The sequence below is a fragment of the Xyrauchen texanus genome, chromosome 3, assembly GCF_025860055.1.
Source record: "Xyrauchen texanus isolate HMW12.3.18 chromosome 3, RBS_HiC_50CHRs, whole genome shotgun sequence".
Classification (NCBI taxonomy): Eukaryota; Metazoa; Chordata; class Actinopteri; order Cypriniformes; family Catostomidae; genus Xyrauchen; species Xyrauchen texanus.
Window position 1 is genome coordinate 55,871,093 of NC_068278.1, and position 12,118 is coordinate 55,883,210.

The window sequence follows — 12,118 nt, forward strand, 5'->3', positions numbered from 1 at the left end:
CTGCTGCCACACGATTTGCTGATTAGATAGACACATGGGTGATTGTTCAAATAACATATTTAAAAATAATTAAATAAAAGTATACTATATCAAGTATTAAATAAGTGTTTTTAAATGCTTAATTTTGTATATATTTTATAAGTATTTATATTAATTAAATCTGTTAATAAATGTCTCTAATTGTTGTGTTCCAAGGTAATATGTCCGATCCTAAAGTGAGGTTATACAGGGTGAGGCGTTTGTCTCTGGGGTCATACAAGTTTATTGTAAAGGCCTACACATCAGCTGGAGAGGACACCGGATCTACTGTAGCCATTAAACTGGAGATGGACAGTAAGTCGTTATATTACTCTTTCAGATTAAATTCTGCACAATATGTTAAACTGCTCTGAACAACCTATTGTGAAACATTAGGAACTTTTCTTAATTTCCAAAGAACAATATAGCTTTGGTACATAACGCAACAATAACTACAGTAAAAAAACAAAATCTTTATAATAAGAAAGTTCTTTGTTGAACTGCATTGCAAAAATGTAAATTTATATAATTATTATTATTTATTATGTATTTCGCATTTATTATTAAAGTCAAAGCATGTTTTCATTTTTAAAATTGTTTAAATGGCACAACTAGCTACTTAGTAGTTCTTCATATTACCTTAATATCATAGATAACAAATGAATGTACTATTAAAAATATAGTTCTAATATTCTCTTACTTCTGTTCTTCCCTACAGATGACATGTTGGTTGTTGGTATTCTGGTGTCGTTAGGCGCCATGTTCTGCTGTCTGATCCTCATCAGCATTTTCTGCTACAAAAAGAGAGAGTGGTATGACTATATTATGGTGGTTTAATGACATTTCCATCAAGATATGTATTCCGTTATATCCAAATGGCTTATAATATTTCTGCTAAAACCAACTTTATTCTTTCCATTTAAGCGAACCTATATTACTCTCTATAAAGTCATATAATTCTCATTACTGCAATGCCAACAATCTGTTTTGTGAATAAAAGATGCATTAAATTGTAAAATACAATTAAGTATACAAATATGCTGATTTTTATTAAAAAAAATCTTTAGACCCTGACAGGATTATTTTCATTACTGTATTACAGTTATGATGTTTGTTTGTTTTTCCGCATTACAGTAATGAGAATTTGGGGGAGGTCTTAATGGTCCTAAAAATAGGGCTCTTTAAGTTAAAATATAATTTTGATATTTTTATTTGATTTAGAGGTGAACTACACTCACCTAAAGGATTATTAGGAACACCATACTAATACTGTGTTTGACCCCCTTTCGCCTTCAGAACTGCCTTAATTCTACGTGGCATTGATTCAACAAGGTGCTGAAAGCATTCTTTAGAAATGTTGGCCCATATTGATAGGATAGCATCTTGCAGTTGATGGAGATTTGTGGGATGCACATCCAGGGCACGAAGCTCCCGTTCCACCACATCCCAAAGATGCTCTATTGGGTTGAGATCTGGTGACTGTGGGGGCCATTTTAGTGCAGTGAACTCATTGTCATGTTCAAGAAACCAATTTGAAATGATTCGAGCTTTGTGACATGGTGCATTATCCTGCTGGAAGTAGCCATCAGAGGATGGGTACATGGTGGCCATAAAGGGATGGACATGGTCAGAAACAATGCTCAGGTAGGCCGTGGCATTTAAGCGATGCCCAATTGGCACTAAGGGGCCTAAAGTGTGCCAAGAAAACATCCCCACACCATTACACCACCACCACCAGCCTGCACAGTGGTAACAAGGCATGATGGATCCATGTTCTCATTCTGTTTATGCCAAATTCTGACTCTACCATCTGAATGTCTCAACAGAAATCGAGACTCATCAGACCAGGCAACATTTTTCCAGTCTTCAACTGTCCAATTTTGGTGAGCTCTTGCAAATTGTAGCCTCTTTTTCCTATTTGTAGTGGAGATGAGTGGTACCCGGTGGGGTCTTCTGCTGTTGTAGCCCATCCGCCTCAAGGTTGTGCGTGTTGTGGCTTCACAAATGCTTTGCTGCATACCTCGGTTGTAGCAGTGGTTATTTCAGGCAAAGTTGCTCTTCTATCAGCTTGAATCAGTCGGCCCATTCTCCTCTGACCTCTAGCATCAACAAGGCATTTTAAGCCCACAGGACTGCCGCATACTGGATGTTTTCCCTTTTCACACCATTCTTTGTAAACCCTAGAAATGGTTGTGCGTGAAAATCCCAGTAACTGAGCAGATTGTGAAATACTCAGACCGGCCCGTCTGGCACCAACAACCATGCCACGCTCAAAATTGCTTAAATCACCTTTCTTTCCCATTCTGACATTCAGTTTGGAGTTCAGGAGATTGTCTTGACCAGGACCACACCCCTAAATGCATTGAAGCAACTGCCATGTGATTGGTTGATTAGATAATTGCATTAATGAGAAATTGAACAGGTGTTCCTAATAATCCTTTAGGTGAGTGTATATCCCAATTAACCTGTTGACCTTTTTGTATTGTTTATTTAATTATAGGGTAAAGAAAGCATTTTATCCTACAATTCCTGGACCTGAAGTATCTGGAGACTGGTCCTCCCCTCAGGTATAATTTGTTTTGTTTAATTTCTCCCTCCTCTACCTCTTCCTTACTTCTCCTCTAACTCGATTGTTGTTTGGGTTTAGGGTCCCCTGGATGTGAAGCCCTCTCCTCACAGTCTGGTCCACATCGAAGAGGGTCCTGAGTGGGAATTCAGAAAGAAGGTTCTGGTTCCGGTGCGAGAGGAAGAGGAGGAGTCTGAGAATGAAAACATTGAGGCAGACACCGATTCCGACGAACCCGTCTTCCTGAGATACTACAACCAGGTGGTTGGTGACCGTTCGCACAGTAACCAGGTTTTAGACTCATCTGGTTCTTCAACTGCCTCTGTGGGCTCCACGCAGACCGAAATCACCTACACTGGCCTCCAGAGCCCGACCTCCTCACAGGGGGCGTACGGTAGTGGAGGTTACAAACCACAGACGCAGTCTGCTGCAGGTCCAGCTGAGCCACAACTCAAATTTGTTCCAGACTTCCAAGAGGAGAGCTTGAATATGGGTTATAAACCCCAGTGTTCCAGGCAGCTTGACTCTCCTGACGTGGGACTCTTAAGCGGTTCACTTGGCAGCCCTACATCGGTCACGTCATCCCAGTTCCTTCTTCCAGAATCTTCAGAGGCGAAACCGCAGCCTTCCAACACCTGGTTCCACAATCTTCTCTCTGGAAATTTTTGAAAACTTCAACATTTCTTTTCCACTTCAATTCATGCTGTTCACCTTTTGAGGACATTTTTCAGTTTGGTGCCTTACTGGATATCACTCACAATTTATGTAATCAAACATCACTACTGTTTGGGACTTGTGTTAATGACCAGAGGGGTGAAGTACTACTGAAGAGCTGGAGGTAGTTGTATCTTCTGACGCTTGCTCGGAACCGTTTGATGTTTACCTCCTAGGGGGCATCCGTTCATACTACAGTGTTCCTGTCTTTTACCAACAGTAGTTTTAGACATTTCTAGTGTTATTGGAGTGGTCCCAGAAATTCTACATTCTTATGGCATTTCAGCATTTTATTTTTGTTGTATCACTCAAACATGGGAGATCAAAAAGTGGACAAAATGGTGCCTGTGAAAATGTTTTGTTTGAGCAAAACCAGTGCATTGAGGGTTTGTTCTTGACTACTTTTTGCATTCATATTTGAAAGTTCTTACGCAGCCTTAAGCTATAATATCACTGTTAATCATTGTGTTTTACATGTAACGAAATGCTGATAACTATAAAAAATCAGCTCATTATAAAAACCGGACAGACAGACACACCGCGTTTACATGAGGTTATGAAATTATCAGATTTTTCTCCAGTCTTGACATAAAAATGTAAACAGACATGCACATGTAAAAGCTGTCAAAAACAGTTTTTGACATTTCCCCGATACAAGAACATTGCTTAAGATGTTTACGTGATCTTTTATATTGTCAGCTTGCTTGTTTAAGAAATGTTCCTGGCTCAAAACAAGTTAAAGGGATAGTTCACCCAAAAATTAAAATTCAGTCATTGTTTACTCACCCCTGTGTTGTTATAACCCTATATGACTTCCCTCGTGACATGGGATGCACAAGCAAAAACGAATTTTGTTTATCTAAAAACGGGTCCACCACGGCAATAGTGACAACAGAACACAACGCAGCTGCGCAAAAACTAGAGAACAGAACTTTCAAAACATGTCAAAGTTTGTAGTCGAAGAATAGATGCATTTCTATGCCCAACCTTGTTTTCTTCAACGGGAGTTCTCAATCAAAGAGAGAGATGGAGTAGGCGGGAATGTCTGTCACCTCTTCTCCATTCTGAACCGGTGAGTATTTGTGACAGACCTGAAGAGCGTGAGACCTCCACAAAAATATTTGGTAGGTGTAACGAAAACCGAAAACGAGCGCGTCACAGCTGGTTAGTACAAAAACTCTGATCAACATGGAGACTTGCGATTACTTTTATCGCGTGTCGTTTGCCATCAGCTTAGGACATGGTGTGATCGTGGCTGCCTGAAGCCTTCTCTACATTTCTGTTTGATTTCCAAGTATTCTGTTTAATAATAAAATAAGGCTGGACATAGGAATGCATCAATTCTTCAACTACAAACTCTTCAGACATGTTTTGTAAGTTTTGTTCTCAGGTTTTGAGTGCAGCTGTGTTGTGTTGTGTTCTGTTGTCACTATTGCCTGTTTTTAGATAAACAGAGTATTCATTTGAATGCCTCAATTTGTGAGAGGGCTGAGTGAACTGTTGCTCTCGTGCCCTATCAAGAACACACGTGCACAGGAGATCAATGGTCCGTAAACATTTTCACTAAATAATACATACAATTTAGTTTCTTTCTCACCAAGCTGCATCATTTGCTTTCATAACAATCATGGAATAATTTATAAGTCTTCTGAATTATACTTTTTCATTCTTTTGAAGCTTGGAATGATTCCATTGTATGACATCACTGAGCACAAAATGTTTAACAATTTCTCCATTTGTGGTAAGAAATAGAAAGTCATATATGGTTATAACAACACAGGTGAGTAAACAATGACAGAATTTTCATTTTATGGATGAACTAATCTTTTAAGTTAAATCGACAGCATTTGTTGACATGACTGTGATTACCACGAAAAAGTAATTCGACTTGTCCCTCGTTTATTTAAAAGAAAATGCTGGTTGCGGAATGAAAGTTTTGAACTTGTCCATCGATTATTAAAAAAAGAAAAAGCAAAAACTGCGGTTACTTTATGAAACTTGCAATGAAAGTGAATGCTGCGCTGTTTCAACAGTACAAGACATAAACATTATACATATAAACATGATTTTATTTTGATAAAACCTCTGTTCTGCACAATTTTAGAGTGATAAAAGTGCTTGCATCATGGTAACGAACTTGTAATATTGGATATAACTTTACACAGATAAAGTGATTTCATTAAACTAAAATCCTGTTGAAACATCACATATTTACATCCTGTGGCTATAGTTTTAAAAAAAATGCACTTTACTTTAAAGGGGTTGTGACATCAGGAATACAATTTTTCTTGATCTTTTGACATAAGAGGCCATTGTACTATAAATCACACTAAGTTTCAGAACTCAAAACTTCCTTCTCACTGCAAAAAGAGCATTTGTTGAAACCGAGCTGCCAAAACGACTCATTCTCTACTTCCTCCATTGTGATGTCACACTGTGGTACATATTTGCATCTGACCGCCTCCACAACACATCAACGGCTACTTTACACTTCCGTAACTGTGCTAGTAGCGGTGAGCAGTGAGATGGCAGAGAGACAATCATAACTGTAGGCGTTTCTGTCAAATCTTAAAAGGAGAAGCAGAACCAAACCGAGCATTTCCGATTGATCAAAATTATCATGTTTGGAGCATATGCCTGTTTTTTATGCAGAAAAAAACTTTACTAATATTACAAGTAAACCTCAAGGAACATATGTACAGTAAATAATAAAAGAAGGCATGTCATTGATATTTTAACATTTATAGACCCATAAATTCACTTCTAACATCCCTTTTTTTTATTTTTATATATATATATATATAATCGAGGGACGAGTCGAAAACGTACAATCTTTCGTTGAAATCTTTGCTTGTAAATGCACTCTGTGTTACTTGATGATAACAAAAAAATTCAGAAGAAAATTATTTTTTTTATTTTTTCAAAGGTCGGTAATATTTAACGAAAGTGGCATTATCCAAACAATCTGTAAAGCGTCTCGTCATCTTTGCATTTCATACTTGCATATATCTGGGACTCACAAACGCATAGCATTTACCTAGATATGACATTGGCAACCATGTGCACCAGTATACTTTATGGGGGGCATATATTATATTTGCTGATTGTAGAAATATTAGTCTAGGATTTGTGTGCTTCTCTGCTTGTTTCAAGAAATTGTGAAAGACTTTAAAATGACCACAGTGCCTCAGGAGCTTAAATGTACATATTATCCAAAGAACAGCACCTTTTACCATTTTACAATTCTGTCATCATTTATGCACCCTCATGTCATTCCAAAATGACTGGCTTTTTTTTCTCTGGAACACCAAAGGAGATGTTATGCAGAATGTTCAATTGCTCTCTTCCACACAATGAAAGAAGATGGGGCACCATAAAATTAGTTCATATCATGCGCTCATCGCTATATTCCATGTTTTCTGAAGCCATACGATAGCTTTGTGTATGCTGAAAATACATTATTCTGTAATAATAAGCACGTTTACATGGCAAATAGCTTCCAAAAATCAACTTATAAAAAAAAAAAAAAGCAGGTTATTCTCTGCTTTTTCTCTCAGGTTATAACACTTGTGCACATTGCGTAAGCCGGTAAGAACACCTAATGCCGGCTTGGTAAGATCGTGCATGTAAATACGCTCATTCTTGCATTGAAAAGCTAGTTTAACAGCCGTGGTCACCATTCATTGTACGGAAATGACCCGCTTAGACATTATGAAAGTCATAGGGGTTTCGAAAGACTTGAGTTTGAGTAAATAATGACAGAAGTTCCATCTTTGGGTGCACTATTTGTTTAACTAGCCTTAGCGACATCATCTAGCAACAACCTGATTTTCCCAGAACTTAATCTAATATCCATATATTAGTTATGTGTGTGACTACTGTGAAGGCCTTTACCTGAACACTGTGTGCATCTCCTGTCATAGTGAGAACAGTAAGAATATTATATACGTCACATCTGGACATTATAGGGTCTGTTCGCGCATGCAACACTGAGCCCGAGTAGTTGACGTCAACATGAAATCAAAATGGGCCCAGTTTATTTGGGGTCAGTTTTGACTTTCCGAGACTTTAAAGATTGTTACACGGCAGTCTTTAAACTGATAACGTGTCTGTTTGGCATTGGATTGGAAGGGCATTAGATGAACATTATTAGAACGGATTTTGGGTGATTATTATGGGATAGGTCGGCATCTACAAGCATATGTTGCTTACAGCTTTAAACACTACTGTGAAACACATTATTTTGAATAATGAAATGGTTACTAATTTGTTACTTGTCCAGTCATACTTTACTTTTTGTTTTTAGGACACCTACTAATGTTTATCTTTTTAATTTTGTATGAATGTTAAATGCATGAAAATATGTATGTGATGTGTTGTAAGGCAAAGCTTTACGGTCAAGTTCAATATACATAGCTCAGCATTATCTAGATTTCATAGCCCAGATTAGTTTTTAATAGTGAAGAAAATGGATAAGTAGCTTATTTTTGTATTATTGACACTCTGGTTGAAGGGTGTAAGTGTCAAAATCATCTCAAAAGGCTACTTTCTCATTACAGAGTGGTAATTTCATTGTGAACACAAAAAGAGAACAGATTTGAGTGACTTCCGTATGTGATCACACAGGATAATACACTGCAAAGTATGAGGAGTTGGTGTAAATATGGAGTTAACACTATTGTGTGTGTATATAAGCTTTTCTCTTGTGCATGAATATCATCAGATAAGCATCCAAGTTGATATTGATTAAGATTACATTAATGTTATTGCCTTTTATATGCATGGCAGATTCCACTTTGTGTTTTCAGTGTTTAAAGGGGAAAGAAATGAGCTATGTATGAGGATTAAGGCATAATCGCAGGATAAACACTTGACGAGTGTGTGTATACACATGTGTAGGAAATTATAAAGATGTATCCAGGCATCTGGACTCTTAATACTATGCTAATACACTTACAGAATTATACCATATGTAGTATTATAGAAAATAAAACAAATAAACAAAGTTATGTGTTTTCCTCTTTATTTCAAAGAATGGCAAATATCCCGTATTGTGGCGTGATTTAAGGTTTGATTTTGAGAATCACCCTTTGAAAAAAAACTTTGAAAATGGGCCTGATTTTCATTCTTTTCAGAGAGATTTCATATGTTTTGTTCAGACAGGAAGGCAACAGTGCTCTTCAGAAGTGGGTGGACATTCAATGGATCGTCTAATGTAGGGCAGTTGTCCTCTACTTCATCTCTATAAACCCACCACAGCTTTCAATCTTCCATTGCAGCCTCTATTCTTATGCTTTAGGGACATGGGTTTTCAGTTCTGACCTGTCTGTAAAATGTCTCTATCTTTTTTAAAAAAATTTTTTTAGGTGTTTTGAAGAGTTTATCCATGCAACTGGATATTGACAACAAAACACCACAATGAAACTCTAGGTAAGGGGACCTTAAAGGGATAAGGGTTTAATACATGTTAGGCTCAGTCGGCAGGATTCGTGGCATAATGTTGATTACCACTTAATTTTGACTCCTCCCTCTTTTTCTTTATAATATAAGCAAAATCTTGGATATAGTAAAGTATATCCAGTGGTGTGAATTTTATTAAAATACTGTTTCAAAAGTAGACACAAGTTGAAAACATAATTGTAGTGTGGTAAAATAATTTAACAACTTTTACTGTGTAAAGTTATATCCAATTTTACAACTGCGTTGCCATGAGGCAGGAATGGATTATGACTTGCAAAGGCCCCTGTGGCAATTATCTCCAAAGGCCTCCCCTTCAAAAGTTGTTGACCGGGGGTGGGGTCGCCAAACTGGATCACGCAACCTTAAAGCCCAGGGCCTCCCCGGTCAGTCAAGGGCCCCTGGGCACTGGCCCCATTGGCCCGGTCGGTAATCCATCCCTGCCATGAAGACATAATGCCGTAGTCTCCAAACGACTGTAAAACTCAGTTTTAAACAACTTTGCAGCTCAAATAATAAACGAGTTTGAACAGAAGAATGAATTATAAGCTTCACATTTCTGCCAATCAAACTAAATTTGTCACAAGTTTCTGTTGATTGAGCTGAAAGGAATAATTCACCCAAAAATGAAAATTCGCCATCATGCAATCTCAGATGTGCATGACTTTCTTTCTTCTGTCTACACAAAGACATTTAGAAGAAGGTCCCTATTTCCCCCCTCTGACACTTGTGTCCTGCTAAACTAATCTCATAATCGTTCAAATAAAACAACCAAACAAATGCATGCAGTTACAGTCTCCAGTTACCTTTATCACTTATTGCGAGGCGGGGATTGTTGCTGGTGAAAATTGAGTGGCTAGTGACCTTGGAAAATACTAGCCACAGTGGCCGGTGAGCCAAAAAGTTAATTTCGAACCCTGATTTTATAGTTAACCAATGGATAAAAACATCTTACTTCATGCCTCTAGTAGTCATGTACAGTGTTGGGTAAGTCACTCTGAAAAGGTAATTATTTACTTCAAATTCCATCTTCTACAGATTACTGTACTAATTACTCTTTTGCATTACTAATTACTTTCTAAAATCCTGATCAACCTCGACCAGATGAAAAACAGTTGCACATAAACGCATAGTTGCTATGACACTTGAAATTTAGCTCAGGTGCATCCCATTTCTCTGGATCGTCTTTTGAGATGTTTCTTCACTTTGATTGGAGTTCACCTGCGGCAAATTCAATTGATTGGACATGATTTGGAAAGGCACACACCTGTCTATATAAGGTCTCACAGCTGAAAATGCATATCGGAGCAAAAACCAAACCATGAGGTCAAAGAAACTGCCTGTAGAGCTCAGAGACAGGATTGTCGAGGCATAGATCTGGGGAAGGCTACAAATTTTTTGGGCTGCATTGAAGGTTCTCAAGAGCATGTGGCCTCCATAAGTCTTAATTGGAAGAAGTTTGGAACAACCAGGGCCCTTCCTAGAGCTGGCCGCCCAGCCAAACTGAGCAATCGGGGGAGAAGATGGGAGAAACTTGCAGAAGGACTCATCACTGCAACACTCCACCGATCTGGGCTTATGGCAGCGTGGCCAGACGGAAGCCTCTCCTGAGTGCAAGACTCATAATATAAGCACCTAAAGGACTCTCAGACTGTGAGAAAGAAGATTCTCTGGTCTGATGAAACGAAGATTGAACTGTTTATCCTCATTTCCAAGTGTAATGTCTGGAGGAAACCAGGCACTGCTCATCACCTGCGCAATACCATCCCAACGGTGAAGCATGGTGGTCCTAGCATCATGCTGTGGGGTGTTTTTAAGCAGCAGGGACTTGGGGACTGGTCCGGATTGACGGAAAGCTGAACACAGCAAATTACAGAGATATCCTTAATAAAAACCTGGTCCGGAGCACTTGGGACCTCAGACTGGGCCAAAGGTTCACCTTTCAACAGGACAGTAACCCAAAGCACACAGCCAAGACAACACAAGTGTGGCTTAGGGACAATTCTGTGAAATGTTCTTGAGTGGCCCAGCCAGAGACTTGAACCCAATTGAACATCTCTGGAGAGACCAGAAAATGGCTGTCCACTGACAGTCCCCATCCAACCTGACAGAACTTGAGAGGATCTGCAGAGAAGAATGAAAGAAAATCCCCAAATCCTGGTGTGCAAAGCTTGTAGCATCATACCCAAAACGACTTGAGGCCAGGCCCGGACTGGCCATCGGGAGCACCGGGACAATTCCCGCTGGCCTGGACGACTAAGTTATCCCGCTGCCAGCCAGCGTTTTTTTTTTTTTATTATTATTATTTTATATTACTACCTTTACCAGTGATCATTTTTGAATTCGTCAATCAATAAAATTATTATTAATATTAATAACAATAAATAAATAAAAAATCATGAATCTGTTAGTCTTGACTGCCAAGGCTACGATTCGACTTTACGCCTCAGACAAACGGTTAAACAGAAAATGATGATGGAGAGAAAACGGCCAGGTGGAGCAGAGAGGGAAAGGACAAAAAAAAAGAGAGCACTCCAAGAAGAAGCAGCAAAATCTTGCAAAATTACTGACCTGTTCAGGGCTTCAAGTGCAGGTCAGTTTCATCTGTAAATACTGTACTTTTTTTCTTCGTTAAATTAGTATTGAACTGCTAGCAAATGTTAGCGGTAGCGCCCGTCTAACGTTACATTCGTGGAGAAATCAAAACAAATGAGTGCACACAGAAAACTCACAGAAGAAATGTACTGAGGTAAAAAAATTTTTTTTATTTATAACATGATTTAGTTTAACATAACACAACTAAGGGAGCTGTTTTGCTGAATATTACCACGATTGAAAATGTTACATTGAATTTATTGTTCAATAAACAAGTAGCGTAGTTAATATTTATTATTAAGTTACTTACATTTTAGACACAAATCATATTAACTGTTTTTGTTCTATTTCACCGACTAAAATAGTTCCAAAGGAAAGCTACAGCAGTGTTTTGTTACTGAATGATTCAGCGTTTTGAACGAATCTTTTGTATGAATGACTCACTAATTAAGACGGTCACTTGCCGCCACCTATTGGCGGTTTAGTTTAATGTTTAAGTATTGCCTTTTTTTTATATTCAAACATTTATTTAAAGATCAATCTCATAACATTATTTATTGCAGTGCACATTTTTTAATTTGATGGGTAATAGCCCTATAGTGTCTTATTATTATAACTGCATTTATTGATCAAATGTAAGAATTTGACATGAAAGATGATGCATACATTTAATAAGGTAATACAAATTTCCTTTTTTTATATACACTTATGAGTGAGAAGTAGAGAGGTAGAAACAGCTTTGGACTTCTAGAGTAAATGCTTGTATGT

General features: G+C 38.0%; 1 protein-coding gene across 3 annotated transcripts in view; it reads left to right on the top strand.

The window, feature by feature from the left end:
- The window catches only part of lifra (LIF receptor subunit alpha a), a 63,219-nt gene extending 54,925 nt beyond the window's left edge, over positions 1–8,294 (top strand). For all 3 annotated transcript variants that reach the window (XM_052111451.1, XM_052111459.1, XM_052111468.1), the window contains exons 15-18: positions 196–333; positions 737–830; positions 2,519–2,585; positions 2,666–8,294. In XM_052111451.1, coding sequence (XP_051967411.1) covers positions 196–333; positions 737–830; positions 2,519–2,585; positions 2,666–3,253 — 887 coding nt within the window. In that variant the 3' untranslated portion in view covers positions 3,254–8,294. The remainder of the gene's footprint in view (positions 1–195; positions 334–736; positions 831–2,518; positions 2,586–2,665) is intronic.
- The last annotated feature ends 3,824 nt before the right edge of the window (positions 8,295–12,118 follow it).